Here is a 12513-nt window from a genome sequence, read left to right as displayed (position 1 = left end):
GCATCACAAAGGTAGACAAAAAAAGGACCAAGGCTAGAAGTAGGCCATTGACCCCAGGTGCTGGAAACGCAAAGATGTGTCCCCAGCAGAGCAAGCAACGGTGGCTACGGAGGAATATTTTATCCTAAACTGCGCTTGTTGAGTGGTTTACCCTTATCTCCACCAGGCAGAATGAGCAGATCCTCTCACCAATGAGTGCACGGGCTACTGCGCTGATTTGTTCCTTAAGACAAACTTCCGCCACCTCTGATACAGCACTTAGTGGTGGACAACAACATTGTTATCTCGGGTGGGGAGATGTATGGCATATAGACCATGTGTTTACCCTCTCTCTAGTTTGCTATACTTTTGGATAAGTAAAAGAGCTGTTTGTACTCACAGCCTTCTGATCTAAAATCAGCTTCCACTCACCCGCAGGCTGGGCACGAGCACCATGGCTTTTAGGCTTGGCTTGCAGTAATTGCTGCGTTACTGGCATTCTGTCAATCTCCGGTTTCTGCTGGGCGTGAATGGTTGGGTGGAAGGTGCCGGCCGATGTTGTGTGCTGAATGAGCGTACTATATAAAAACCTTCACTCTCTGGGACCTCCTTCAGGTGTTCCACATCTGATACGCAGCCCTCCAAGGGCTTCAAGTAATCCTGATGTTGCAAACAAAAAGGCCTTTTCTGAACAGGATTGTTCCTATTAGAGCTATAGTAGCTACAGCATCTGTTGAGCCTATCCATGAGTAGGTTATTGTCCAAAGGTTTCAGAAATGGTCTACGGGTTTATCATCAAACGTCACGCTGAGACGCCTAGTCTAAATTTCAAACTTCGAGCTGCAATTCTTCCCCCATAGGTGAAAGATTCTGGTTCATTTTAACAAAGGGTTCAACTTCCTACTAAACATTCTCAACATTTTCTTATGTTTACAGTACATAGGACTCAGCAAATACTAGTTGGCCCTTCATGTGTCTAACATAATGGTGCTTTCTGCGTAAAGGTCTAGTTGATTGAATCTGTGCCTATCCAGGAATAAAAACAAAAAACGGGCAATACCATTCCTTTTGTGTTGTTTTATGAAATAGCTTCAAATCCCGGAGCTAGTAAGCCATCCTAGAAGAAAAAGAGCCAGATGGGTCATGGAGGCCCTGACACTGGCACTTGCAGCCTCAGGAGAGAAAACTGTGATGGAAGGTGAAATTCCTAGATTTCTGACAGACAGAACTGCTAAAATAATTCCCAAGTCAAGGTTCAAAACTCAAGTCTGACAATTGGCCACCTGGAGTGCGTGTGCTAATATCCAAAACATGACTAAAGGTCTTTCTGTCTCTAGGGGGTCGGTGCGGAGGTACTAAACACACATGGAGGAGGGACTATGGTACATGGGCTTTGTGTGCATGACTTCTGGCCTCACTACATGCAGTTTGGTCATATCCGCCAAGCGTGCTGGTCCCAAGTGATGTCAGTGGCAGGGATAGAAGAGAAGGCCACATCAGGAGCATTCGCCAGAAGTAGTGTACACTGAGCCTGACACTGGACAGACACGCCATGGTGACAACCTGGGTGAACCCACTGTCCTGCATTTTAATGCATCTAGAGATAGACCCCTCGTGTTTCCGTGGGCCAGCGGGGTCAACAGGGGGCTTTTACACAGTGGCAGCGTATTAGACCTTAACTGGGAGAGCTGCGAGTAAAAACATGATACTACTAACAAGAACAAAACTAACACTACCACAACAACTAATAAGAACCACGAGAAAACTAACCATGATAACAATAACACCACAACTGATAACCATGAGCATACTAACCATGAAAATACTGCTAGGACATCTAATAACAACAATGTTACTAATAGTCATGATAATACTACCCTGACAACTAATATTAAATAACAAGGTTAACAGCAAAACCCGTAATAACAATACAATAATGATCGTAATAGTACTAATCACAACACAAAAAACAACACTAACACAATCATTATACGAAATACTAATAATACTACAGCAGATAATAAAAATAGTACTACTAGCGGCACTAATAACAATAGTAATTCCTATTCTTACTATTTCTATGCAGTGCAGTGACAATTAACTGTAACCTTAATGCAGACTGATGCAAGCGAATACTGACAATGTCACAGACTCAAAAACTGCAAAGGAATCTTAACCAAGAGTCTGTGTAGTAAATCTCTTACGTTCTTCAACAAGTGAAAACTAAGCGTGCAATGGCATCTCTCAACCACTTGATGAACGCATTTATCAAAAAATAAATCTAAACACTGTTTTAGGGTTACCAGTGACTAAGCAAATGAGCTGGATTTAGATTAAAAGTATGAAACTCTAGCACTGATCAGACCCTCCTGGCCCTTCACTGGATATTCCTGGCAACACAACATGGACTAAACGCTAAAGTTGATAATTAGTGCATGGTGGACAATGTGACATGATGGGGACCCCATTGGGAGTACCAAACATTTACAATGTAAGGGGTCTGCAGTGAGCCAGCATCAACATTAATTCAGCATGCAAGGATGACTTCCCAATGAAGTTACCAAATCCCAACCCTATTTATTCAGTTTTTGTGCCCTGCAGAGAAGATACGTCTAAATTTGGAGGTGAGCCCCTGTTGCTCACAGTCATCTTCCCTCTTAGTCCTTTATAGCACCTCTGGGTGTCCCCGCCACATACGCCCTATCACGTCACTGGCAAGGACACGCAGGCCTCAGCAGGGGCTCCAAAGACTGGGAGGGCGTTAAGAGGGTTCCCATGGTAGTTCCCTTAGGTATCCAGAATATCAGCAGCTTTAAAGAGATAACCTTTGCATCTACGTTTTACAATGTGGCCCTAGGCCTGATGAGTCCTAATAAGGCCAAAACGGTGTGAGGTTGCTTGATTTACCTTCTGGATAGGACCTCGCCCGGCCGTTCAGGATGGATTGTTCCCATGAGGAGCAGGGTCAGTACTCATTTGCAGAAGGTGTGACTCACTCTAGAGTGACGTGGGCAAAAACAGTGGTTTGGAATACTACCAAAAGTGATTACCAGTGGCTTAGACTATTTGCAAACATTACTGCCATCACCTTTTGTGGGATTGTTACACTACGGGCAGCCATGCTTCGAAGAGTGATGTGTTCCCTGTCATGCAAGTGCCTTTATTTTAAGAAATGAGTCCCATGTATCATATACATACATAAATGTGTGGGAGGGAGAAGGAAGGATCCTCTCTAGCACAGGATAATACCGCCTTATAAACATGGCCATCCCACTGACAGCAGCCTTAGCCTTTTGGCTCAGCTTCCTAGCCACACAACGACTCTGAGGCCCTTCAACTTTGGGGCTGTGGAAGCAGGTTATGCAGCCGTGGCTTGATGGTCTGGGTGGAGGTGTTCCCATCAGAAAGCCAACAGGTCTAAGCTTGGCAAGCTACTGCAATGGTTATTCTTTTTTAAATTGTAAGCATGTGCCACAAAAATATAAAGAAACAAGCATTTGCAATGCAACGGGTCTCGCATTTCTACGAGTTAGAGCTATTAGCAGTTGTAAACTCCCAACCGGACTTTTCTTGCCACATTAAATGGAAAAAAAAAAGAGCACGATCGCGCTGCTAAAGTTCACTCGTAGTGAAACCTATCGGCAAAAGTGCAATTATCTATATAACAGGGTCGATGTCATGGAAAGCGCTTGACTTCTGCCTAGCGAGATCGCACTACAAAAAAAGATAAAAAGTAGTCCACACACCGGATGGAAAACAGCGAGTTTCAGCATGTTTTCAGTACTTGGTCGCTGCGCTCAAGGAGGGCTAACCACCGGAAAAGGCATGACGTATGCATGCCTTCCACTAATGAAAGCAAGCAGATTTTAACAGGCAAGCCCGCGAACCAATGAAAGGCACCGACGTGACATGGATGGGGCTCCAAGCCCTTTTCTAACTACTAAAGCGTCTCGCAAGCGAAACGCATGCGCAAGCAAGGGAGGCTCAACCCTAAAAAGGAATGTCACCGCCCAAGTGTGGATGTCATACGTTTGCAATAAAATGTAAAATTTAAAAAAAACACTGATGTGGTTCTTTTACTAGTAATATTTTTAAACAGAAAGCTTCATTTGTACCATGCTTTCCTTACAAATATTATTTGGGAAGTAGAAAAGAATGAAATACCCCTAAATCTCGGGCAGCTACAATTTAGGCCACTTAGAAACTTTATTACAACAACTTAAACAAGCATTTACAATGCAACGGGTCTCACGTTTGCTCATGTTAGAGCTGATCGCGTTGTAAACTCCTAACCCAACTTTTCACCTATCGGGCAAAAGTGCATTTATGTACATAACCCGAAAAAGTGAAATCAACTATGTAAAGCGCTCGACTTCTGCCAAGCGAGATCGCACTCGTAAATTAGAGAAAAAGAAGTCCACGAGCCCGATGGAATACAGCGAGCCTCGCATGTTTTCTGTAATTGGTCACTGTGCTCAAGGAGGGCTAGCCACTGGAAAAGGCATGACGTATGGGTGCCTTCGACTAATGAACGCAAGCAGATTTTATTAGGCAAACCCACGAACCAATAAAAAACACTGACGTGAAGTTGACAGGGCTCTGAGCCCTTTTCTAAATACTAAACTGTCTCACTGCGATACGCATGCGCGAGCGCATGCAACGCGGGCTTGACCCTAAAAATGAGACGGGCAACAAGTCATCATCTATCTGGGCACCCAAATTGCAGGCAAAAGAAATACTGGGAATTTAAATTTCATATAACACTAAAATAATTAAAAACACATCTTAAACAATCTTTGCCACTGAAATGAAAGGATCTATTTTTAGATGGATGTGAACAATGTGCACAGGCTTTGCACAGTCACTGAAAGTCAAGGAAGCCAACGCTAAAGGTGGGCTGATCCAGTGTTCCGTGCTGAGGTAGGCAGACGCCAAATGTTAATGACAATATAACAGGTACATGGATGAATCTCAATACCCAAAAGCCCTTCTACGTATGCATGTTTTTTTAAATAAACGCATGGCAAGACAGACAGAGGTGTCTCAAAGACCAGACCTAAGAATACCAGTGTGGGTACCCAGACTTGTTCCAATGCTCCTGAGAGGCAGTGGCCTTGTGACACTAGTCAACAATTGTCTGTACAACAACCGATTAGCAACCATTTAAAGATATCAGGATTGCCTGATTTCGAACGACCTTAAAATCTGTAAATCATTATGCAAAAAGAACAACAATACTCATGCAACTGGCTTTACAACCACCCAAGTGGGTTATACAAGCCGTATATTCAAGATAATCAACATCAGTCAAGCGCAGCATGGGGCTTGGCATCAGCACTGCTTGGCATCAAGCGTGGTAACCAAGATCCAGTGCACCTTGAGAGTGAGTGAAGACGTTAGGTTGTGTATTCATCACGTTGCAAACACACCTGGTCATTCAGATTTAGACCCCTGCTCTCTACTCACAATGCAGGGATGAGGCAAAAAGAAAACAAGGATATGAGACATTTTACAGCATCCAATGGGGCGTGGCTGTCAGGGCTCACGACATTGCATGATACCTGATGGCATGTCTGCCTGACTGGCTATTCGGCTTGCGGCTGATTTGCTGGGTGATATGAATGGTCTTCTGGAGGATGGAGAAGGTTTGACAAGAAAGCCTGAAAAATGAGAAACAAGAACACCGAGGAGCAGGTACAGTACAGGCAAAGAAAGAGAAGAGCGGGTAGCAGGAGGCAAAGAACAGAGAGAAGGCAAGGTGGATGGAAAGGACATAAAGGAGCAGGTATGGTAAGGCAAATGACAGAGAGGAGCAGGTAAGGAGGGAGCAAAGGACGGAGAGGAGCAGGTAAGAAGGGAGCAAAGGACGGAGAGGAGCAGGTAAGAAGGGAGCAAAGGACAGAGAGGAGCAGGTAAGGAGGGAGCAAAGGATGCAGAGGAGCAGGTAAGGAGGGAGCAAAGGATGCAGAGGAGCAGGTAAGGGGGGAGCAAAGGATGCAGAGGAGCAGGTAAGGAGGGAGCAAAGGATGCAGAGAAGCAGGAAAGGAGGGAGCAAAGGACAGAGAGGAGCAGGTAAGGAGGGAGCAAAGGACAGAGAGGAACAGGTAAGGAGGGAGCAAAGGATGGAGAGGAGCAGGTAAGGAGGGAGCAGAGGACCGAGTGGCGCAGGTAAGGAGGGAGCAAAGGACGGAGAGGAGCAGGTAAGGAGGGAGCAAAGGACACAGAGGAGCAGGTAAGGAGGGAGCAAAGGACACAGAGGAGCAGGTAAGGAGGGTGCAAAGGACGGAGAGGAGCAGGTAAGGAGGGAGCAAAGGACAGAGAGGAGCAGGTAAGGTGGAGGGGAAGGACACAGGAACAGGCATGGTGAAGAAAAAGGACATAAAACAGAAAGAAAGGTAGAGATAAAGGACACAGGAGCAGGTAAGGTGGAGAAAGAGGATGGAGAGGAGCAGGTAAGATGGAGACAGAGGATGGAGAGGAGCAGGTAAGGTGGAGGCAGAGCACAGATGAGCAGGTAATGTGGAGACAGAGGACAGATTGGAGCAGGTAAGGTGGAGGCACAGGATGGAGAAGAGCAGGTAAGGTGGAGGCAGAGCACAGATGAACAGGTAATGTGGAGACAGAGGACAGATTGGAGCAGGTAAGGTGGAGGCAAAGGACACAGGAGCAGATAAGGTGGAGACAGAGGATGGAGAGGAGCAGGTAAGGTGGAGACAGAGGACGGAGAGGAGCAGGTAAGGTGGAGTCAGAGCACAGATGAGCAGGTAAGGTGGAGACAGAGGATGGAGAGGAGCAGGTAAGGTGGAGAGAGTACAGATGAGCAGGTAAGGTGGAGAGAGGATGGAGAGCAGCAGGTAAGGTGGAGACAGAGGACGGATAGGAGATGGTAAGGTGGAGACAGAGGATGGAGAGGAGCAGGTAAGGTGGAGACAAAGGATGCAGAGGAGGCGGTAAGGTGAAGACAGAGCACAGATGAGCAGTAAGGTGGAGACAGGACGGAGAGGAGCAGGTATGGTGGAGGCAGAGCACAGATGAGCGGGTAAGGTGGAGACAGAGGACGGAGAGGAGCAGGTAAGGTGGAGGCAGAGCACAGATGAGCAGGTAAGGTGGAGACAGAGGATGGAGATGAGCAGGTAAGGTTGAGACAGAGCACAGATGAGCAGGTAAGGTGGAGACACAGGATGGAGATGAGCAGGTAAGGTGGAGACACAGGATGGAGATGAGCAGGTAAGGTGGAGACACAGGATGGAGATGAGCAGGTAAGGTGGAGACAAAGGACACAGGAGCAGGTATGGTCAATAAAAAAGACACAGATGAGCAGGTAAGTTGGCGTCAAAGGGCAGAGAGAAGCAGGTAAGAAGGAGACAAAAAAGAGAAGAGGTCGGGGATCCAATAACAGGGACAACGAAGAACAGGTAAGGCAGATTGAAGGATAGGAAGCAGAAAATGGGCCCCAGTTTAAGGGACGAGCATAGGATAGATGAGAGAAGGGATGAGATGGGACAGGACAATGAAGAAGGGAAGGTAGAGAGAAAGATTAACATTAGACATGGTCACAAGATGCCTGTGGACACAAGATGAGAAGAAGTAAGGAAAGATTACAGCAGACATCACTATTAATAGACAGAGTGTGAATACATCAACAAATAAAGAAACACAGGAGTAAAACAATCCCAGATCCCCTGTGGATCCTAAGAGAAGCAACATTAAAGGAAAACCGTGACTGTGGCAATAATAGACCAAAGTATTCTTCTAGACGCCGTTTGACATATTCGTACAGACACCAGTAACAGACTGGGGTATTATTAGGCAGCAGTAACGGGAAACCACGAGATTCCAGTTACCAGTTGGGCCTCATTAGACACCAGCAAGCCACAGGGACATAGCTACAGACCAGTAACCCAGTGGGGCACCATTAGACACCAGTAACCCATGAAGGCCTTCTCAGATACAGAGAGTTGGTTACACTGAGATATTGCTGATGTAGGCCCATGCACTGTTACACAGATAAACAGGACATTCATGGAACGACACTAACGATATCTCTGACTTTAGATACTCACTGCTCTCAGCAGACATCAGTGCCCAGCAGAAGTGATGTGTGAGTGGTGGAGTTCAGTGTCTCTGTTTTCCCTCTTGCTTGATTTCATTGTATAGAGGATATGTCACAGAATTCCTATGTATCCAACCTATGGTTTGCACCGGTTCTCTCTGTTGTACTACGCCCAGTAGGGTCCATGTGCTGGTGACTTCGTGGGACAGTGGACAGGAATGGATCACACTGAAATGCTGCAACTTTTCTTGAACTGCTATTTTATTTACTCAACAGCACGGTTAGGAACAACTTTCTCCTCTGTTTTAAGCCTGCCAGTATCCAGACTTTGGAGGATTCATGGAACGGGAACCAATATTTTTTCGTGCAATAAGGTCGCTACTTTTGTAAAATTGCTATTTTAAGGAAAGTGGGGTTTAGATTGGTTTTCTATGCTGAATTAAACTTGGTTGGATCCACATATTCATGAACTGCTATTTTAACAAAGTTGGACTATGGGTTTGTTTCCTGTTATATTCATGTCCGTGGGATCAGTGGATGTGAATGGATCTGTTATCACGCTGAGCCGCTGCCACTTTTTCTGAATTGCTATTTTATAGAGGTGTGGTTTGCATTTATTTTGTCTTTTGCGTTAAATCTGGTGGGATTTCCATGTTGCTGAATTCACTGTATTTAAGGTGATTTCTTGCATGGCTGTTCTCTTTGTAGAACTGGCATTTTAACAAAGGTGTGATTTGGGTCCCGTTATGAATCATCAACGTATTCGAGGTTTGAGGAGTGCACAGAGTGGTCCTTTAGGACTGAGTGGGCCTGCCATTGATGGAGAGGGCGCCCAGGGTAGAGGGACATCTTGGGTCAAAGTTGGGACTTCCAGTGTCATAAGGACTCTCATTCTCCAATGAGACTGCTGGATTTGGGGAGCAGCACCTCTGGATTGCAGGTGACTGAGTCACTCCCACACCAGTTGGAAGCTGTAGGCTCAACCCTCCCGGCTCTCTAGCAGCAACTCACCCAAACGGTAGAGGTGATTTGTGGCAGCCTTGCATGGAACTCTGAAAACTCCTCAGGGAAAAACGTGGCGAAACAAGCCTTACCCTTCTCTCTCCGAAGACGAGACTCTTACACACAGAGGCCAGAAAAGAGATGCAGGACACTTTTCAATACATTTATTGAAAAGACTGCAATCTGTGTTAAAATGCATGAGCTGCAATGATTAGGATAATGAGGAATAACAAAATCAGGATTGTGAAAGTTAGAGCTGTAAATATAAACAACCTCAACATATTGTCATGACGTGAGTATACAATCCCTACCTAAAAGCCTAATCCGTCCTTATTGTGTCCATGAGAAGCACACCCACCCCTGTTACCCTGGTACAAGGTCAGGCCACCAGTCTCCAGATCAGGATCCGTGGAGACACGAGGAATGAGGTTGACTGAAAACTGGCATGCAGCATGAATGGAAATTCTGGCTAGAATCTTGTCTAATGCCCTTTGTCCTACAAGATGTTATTATAGGGGACATGTTTATGTACAGAAGCCTGACGCTGGTATGTACCTAATGCTGTACTGTTTATGCAGTCTTGCGGCCGGCAATTCAAAATACTATTCTGTATGCCTCACATTCAGTTATTGTGAGTCCGAGGAAAAGAACATGATGCAAAGTATGTAATTCATAGCACCGATACTGATGCTTTCGCAAAATAGCCGCTGAAAATGAAATTAAAACAATGCCCCTAAAAGAAGCAATAATAAAATGAATAAAAATTGCATACAGAAATACAGAGCATAATCACTAGGTAAAGGGGCACAGGCCGCAAGCCTAAGCTAAGCTATCACTGTGCCCAAGCAACTAACTAAAATGGACCCACAACGCCGGGTCATGAGAAGAAGCGCACTAGTGAATCAGCAGGTAGGCTTAAGCAAGCGGCCTGCTAACCTTCAGTGTGTTGCATTGGCAATCCACTTGCCGTATAGTTTGCTCACTGCCTACATTTGTTATTTTTCCAAGCTGCAAATTCTTGGTTAACTGATCAATTGCCTTCTTAAGTTGACCTTGCTCTTTGGATTAAGTTTTGGCTCTGTCGTTTCTCCATATTCCCTTTTCTACTGAGAGAAGTCCTGGCCCGACACTTGATTCTAGGGCTTACAGCTTTCCTCCCTCCTGCTTGGCTCAGGCTTACTGTGGCCTGCCATTCTGAAGCTGTGAGTCTTTCTGTTTCTGGGGATCTTCAGTACATAACCTGCTGCAACTAGAAATGTAACATCTGAAAGAGCTGTGCTAAAGAAGCTGTATGTGGGCTGCGTGTTCTCTCTCTTTTAATTCCATTCCCCTGTCCCTCTGGTATTTAATTTCATCTGGTGCAGTTTCCTTTGCACAGACAGAGCTACCTTCTGGGCAGTAGGGTGGACTACCATCTGAACCTGTTGGGTAACGCTGACGGGCTCGTGCTCTCTGCTGCATTAGGCCCGGGAGGAGCCACTTGTAGGTTTATTCCTGGGGTGTGGGCAGATGTCTTATTTAGCAGAGTTTCTATTTTAACAAAGAAGTGGTTTGGCTTAGTTTTCATTTTTATACTTAGCGTAATAAGGTCTACAAGTTGGTGAATTAATGGGCCCGGGAACAAGCCGTATTGTGTTGTATGACTGCTTTTTTGGAGAATTAACAATAACGTAGTAAAGAGCAGCTCTCCCTTCTGTATTAACCTCCATAATATTTACATTTTGGTAGATTGTTAGGATTGGAGCAGCTCTCTTCCTGCACTCCACAGACGCTACTGCTGTTTCCTTGTGAACTACATTTTATTCTACACCACGTTGCGAAAATGAACCCAGGCACCTACCACCAGATTTAATAAAGCTGCTATTACTAGTCTGGGCTGGACTGTTCCCATGGGGAGCAGGGTCAAGACTGATTTGCATCTGACTGGGTCCATTCTGGGGTGGCGTAGTGGGCAAAAAAAACAATGGATTAAACCCACATCTGTTCTTCCTGCCTGTTGCACTTCGGTCAGCCTGAACATCAGTACAGTGGTTTCAGAGCTGCTTGGCACCATCTTTGACGCATCTTCTTTAGGGATGTTCAGACACGCCCAAATCATGTCCGATTCTTCCCCTTGCTGTGCATCAGCTATGAGTGGTGCCCTCTCCTGCAGCTCTAGATTCACCTTAGGACTCACCTGTACAGTCATAACCAGCACAACAGCAATGCAACAAACTGAGCTGTCAGAGGCGCATTCTCAGAGGGCAACGTAGATGACAACATTGCGGGAACTGCACTGCTAGAGTTTAATGGCTGGGAGATCATTCCTACATGAATGCCTCTAGACCAGCGGGTCCCCATCTGTGGTCTAGGGAACCCCTCGGGGTCCGCAAAGCCTACTCAGGAGGGGTGCAACTGCTTCAAAAATTAAATAATATCAACAGATTAATAATGGGTGTATAAAAAAAGCAAAATGTAAATCTGAACATTTTTTTATGTTTCTATCAATGTGAAGGAATTTAAATTTGGAGGCTAAAAATTAAATTAGTGCCCTCATTTTGATTAGTGAAATCAATGAAAGTGCATCAAACAGGATGTAGTATGGATGACTAGTGGCCTCAATTGAATTTAGAAAAAATCCAACCTTCCTATTAAAATTTAGATTGTCTTTTTATATTAATTTGTGAATTAAATAAATGACTAAATATTTTGTGTATTTGTTTGCTAAATGCTTGTGTCTGTATTTTGTGTATATTGTTTTGTGGTTCAAATCATCGAAAAGCCTTAGGCTGGGGTCTCCTGCTTCAAGTAATGACTCAGTGGGGGTCTACGGACTTCAACAGTGATTCATTGGGGATTCCTGGGTTTCAGTAATGATTAAGTGGCAAACAGAAATCAAAAGGTTGAGAACCACTGCGCATGACAATGTAACTGCATTCGTTGCTACTCATGCACGAGTTCCACTTGGTGCAATGCCACCGTCATCAATGTACTGCGACAAGTTGAAGTTAGCAAGAAGAAACCACATTCCCTTCAACATTCCCTAGGCAGAGAGAAAGACAGGGAGATGGAGAGAGGGAGCAGGTCAGCGCACCATTTCCATAATACGGCAATCATGCGCAACCGCAGAGAGTAGGAGAGCAGAGGATTCCAGGAGCCAGATCAAATATGAATCACTGTGGCGAGAACCCGCCGACGCCCTGCGCAATGTGTGCCAGTGCAGAGATTGTAAGTGATTCCTTTAGAAAGAGGATACAAGGCACCATGCCCACAACCTGTTAATGCAGCCGTCACGCAGTCAGAAAGGTTATGTCAGAGAAGGGAGGAAGGTAAATGTAAATTAGAAAGGCTTGCCACCTTGTCCCTCTGCATGGAGATGTCGTAGTCCCAGGAAAGCTGGGTTAACCTGAATCGCTGGCCCTAAACAGAATCACATAACAGCATCAGACCAAGCCCCAGAAGAAACAATGCACAGACAATGTAATCAAAAGAGAACAGGG

The 12513-nt window shown here is 45.3% G+C and overlaps 1 protein-coding gene across 7 annotated transcripts in view; it reads right to left on the bottom strand.

The window, feature by feature from the left end:
- Positions 1-12513, bottom strand: part of ARFIP2 (ARF interacting protein 2) — a 224119-nt gene that overhangs the window by 54569 nt on the left and 157037 nt on the right. For 4 of the 7 annotated variants that reach the window (XM_069203657.1, XM_069203659.1, XM_069203651.1 and 1 more), the window contains one exon: positions 12371-12433. The exons of the other annotated variants lie outside the window; for them this stretch is intronic. In XM_069203657.1, coding sequence (XP_069059758.1) covers positions 12371-12433 — 63 coding nt within the window. The remainder of the gene's footprint in view (positions 1-12370; positions 12434-12513) is intronic. 7 annotated transcript variants of the gene reach the window in all.

Source organism: Pleurodeles waltl, chromosome 8 (assembly GCF_031143425.1).
Source record: "Pleurodeles waltl isolate 20211129_DDA chromosome 8, aPleWal1.hap1.20221129, whole genome shotgun sequence".
Taxonomy (NCBI): Eukaryota; Metazoa; Chordata; class Amphibia; order Caudata; family Salamandridae; genus Pleurodeles; species Pleurodeles waltl.
This window is presented reverse-complemented; position numbering and strand designations above follow the sequence as displayed.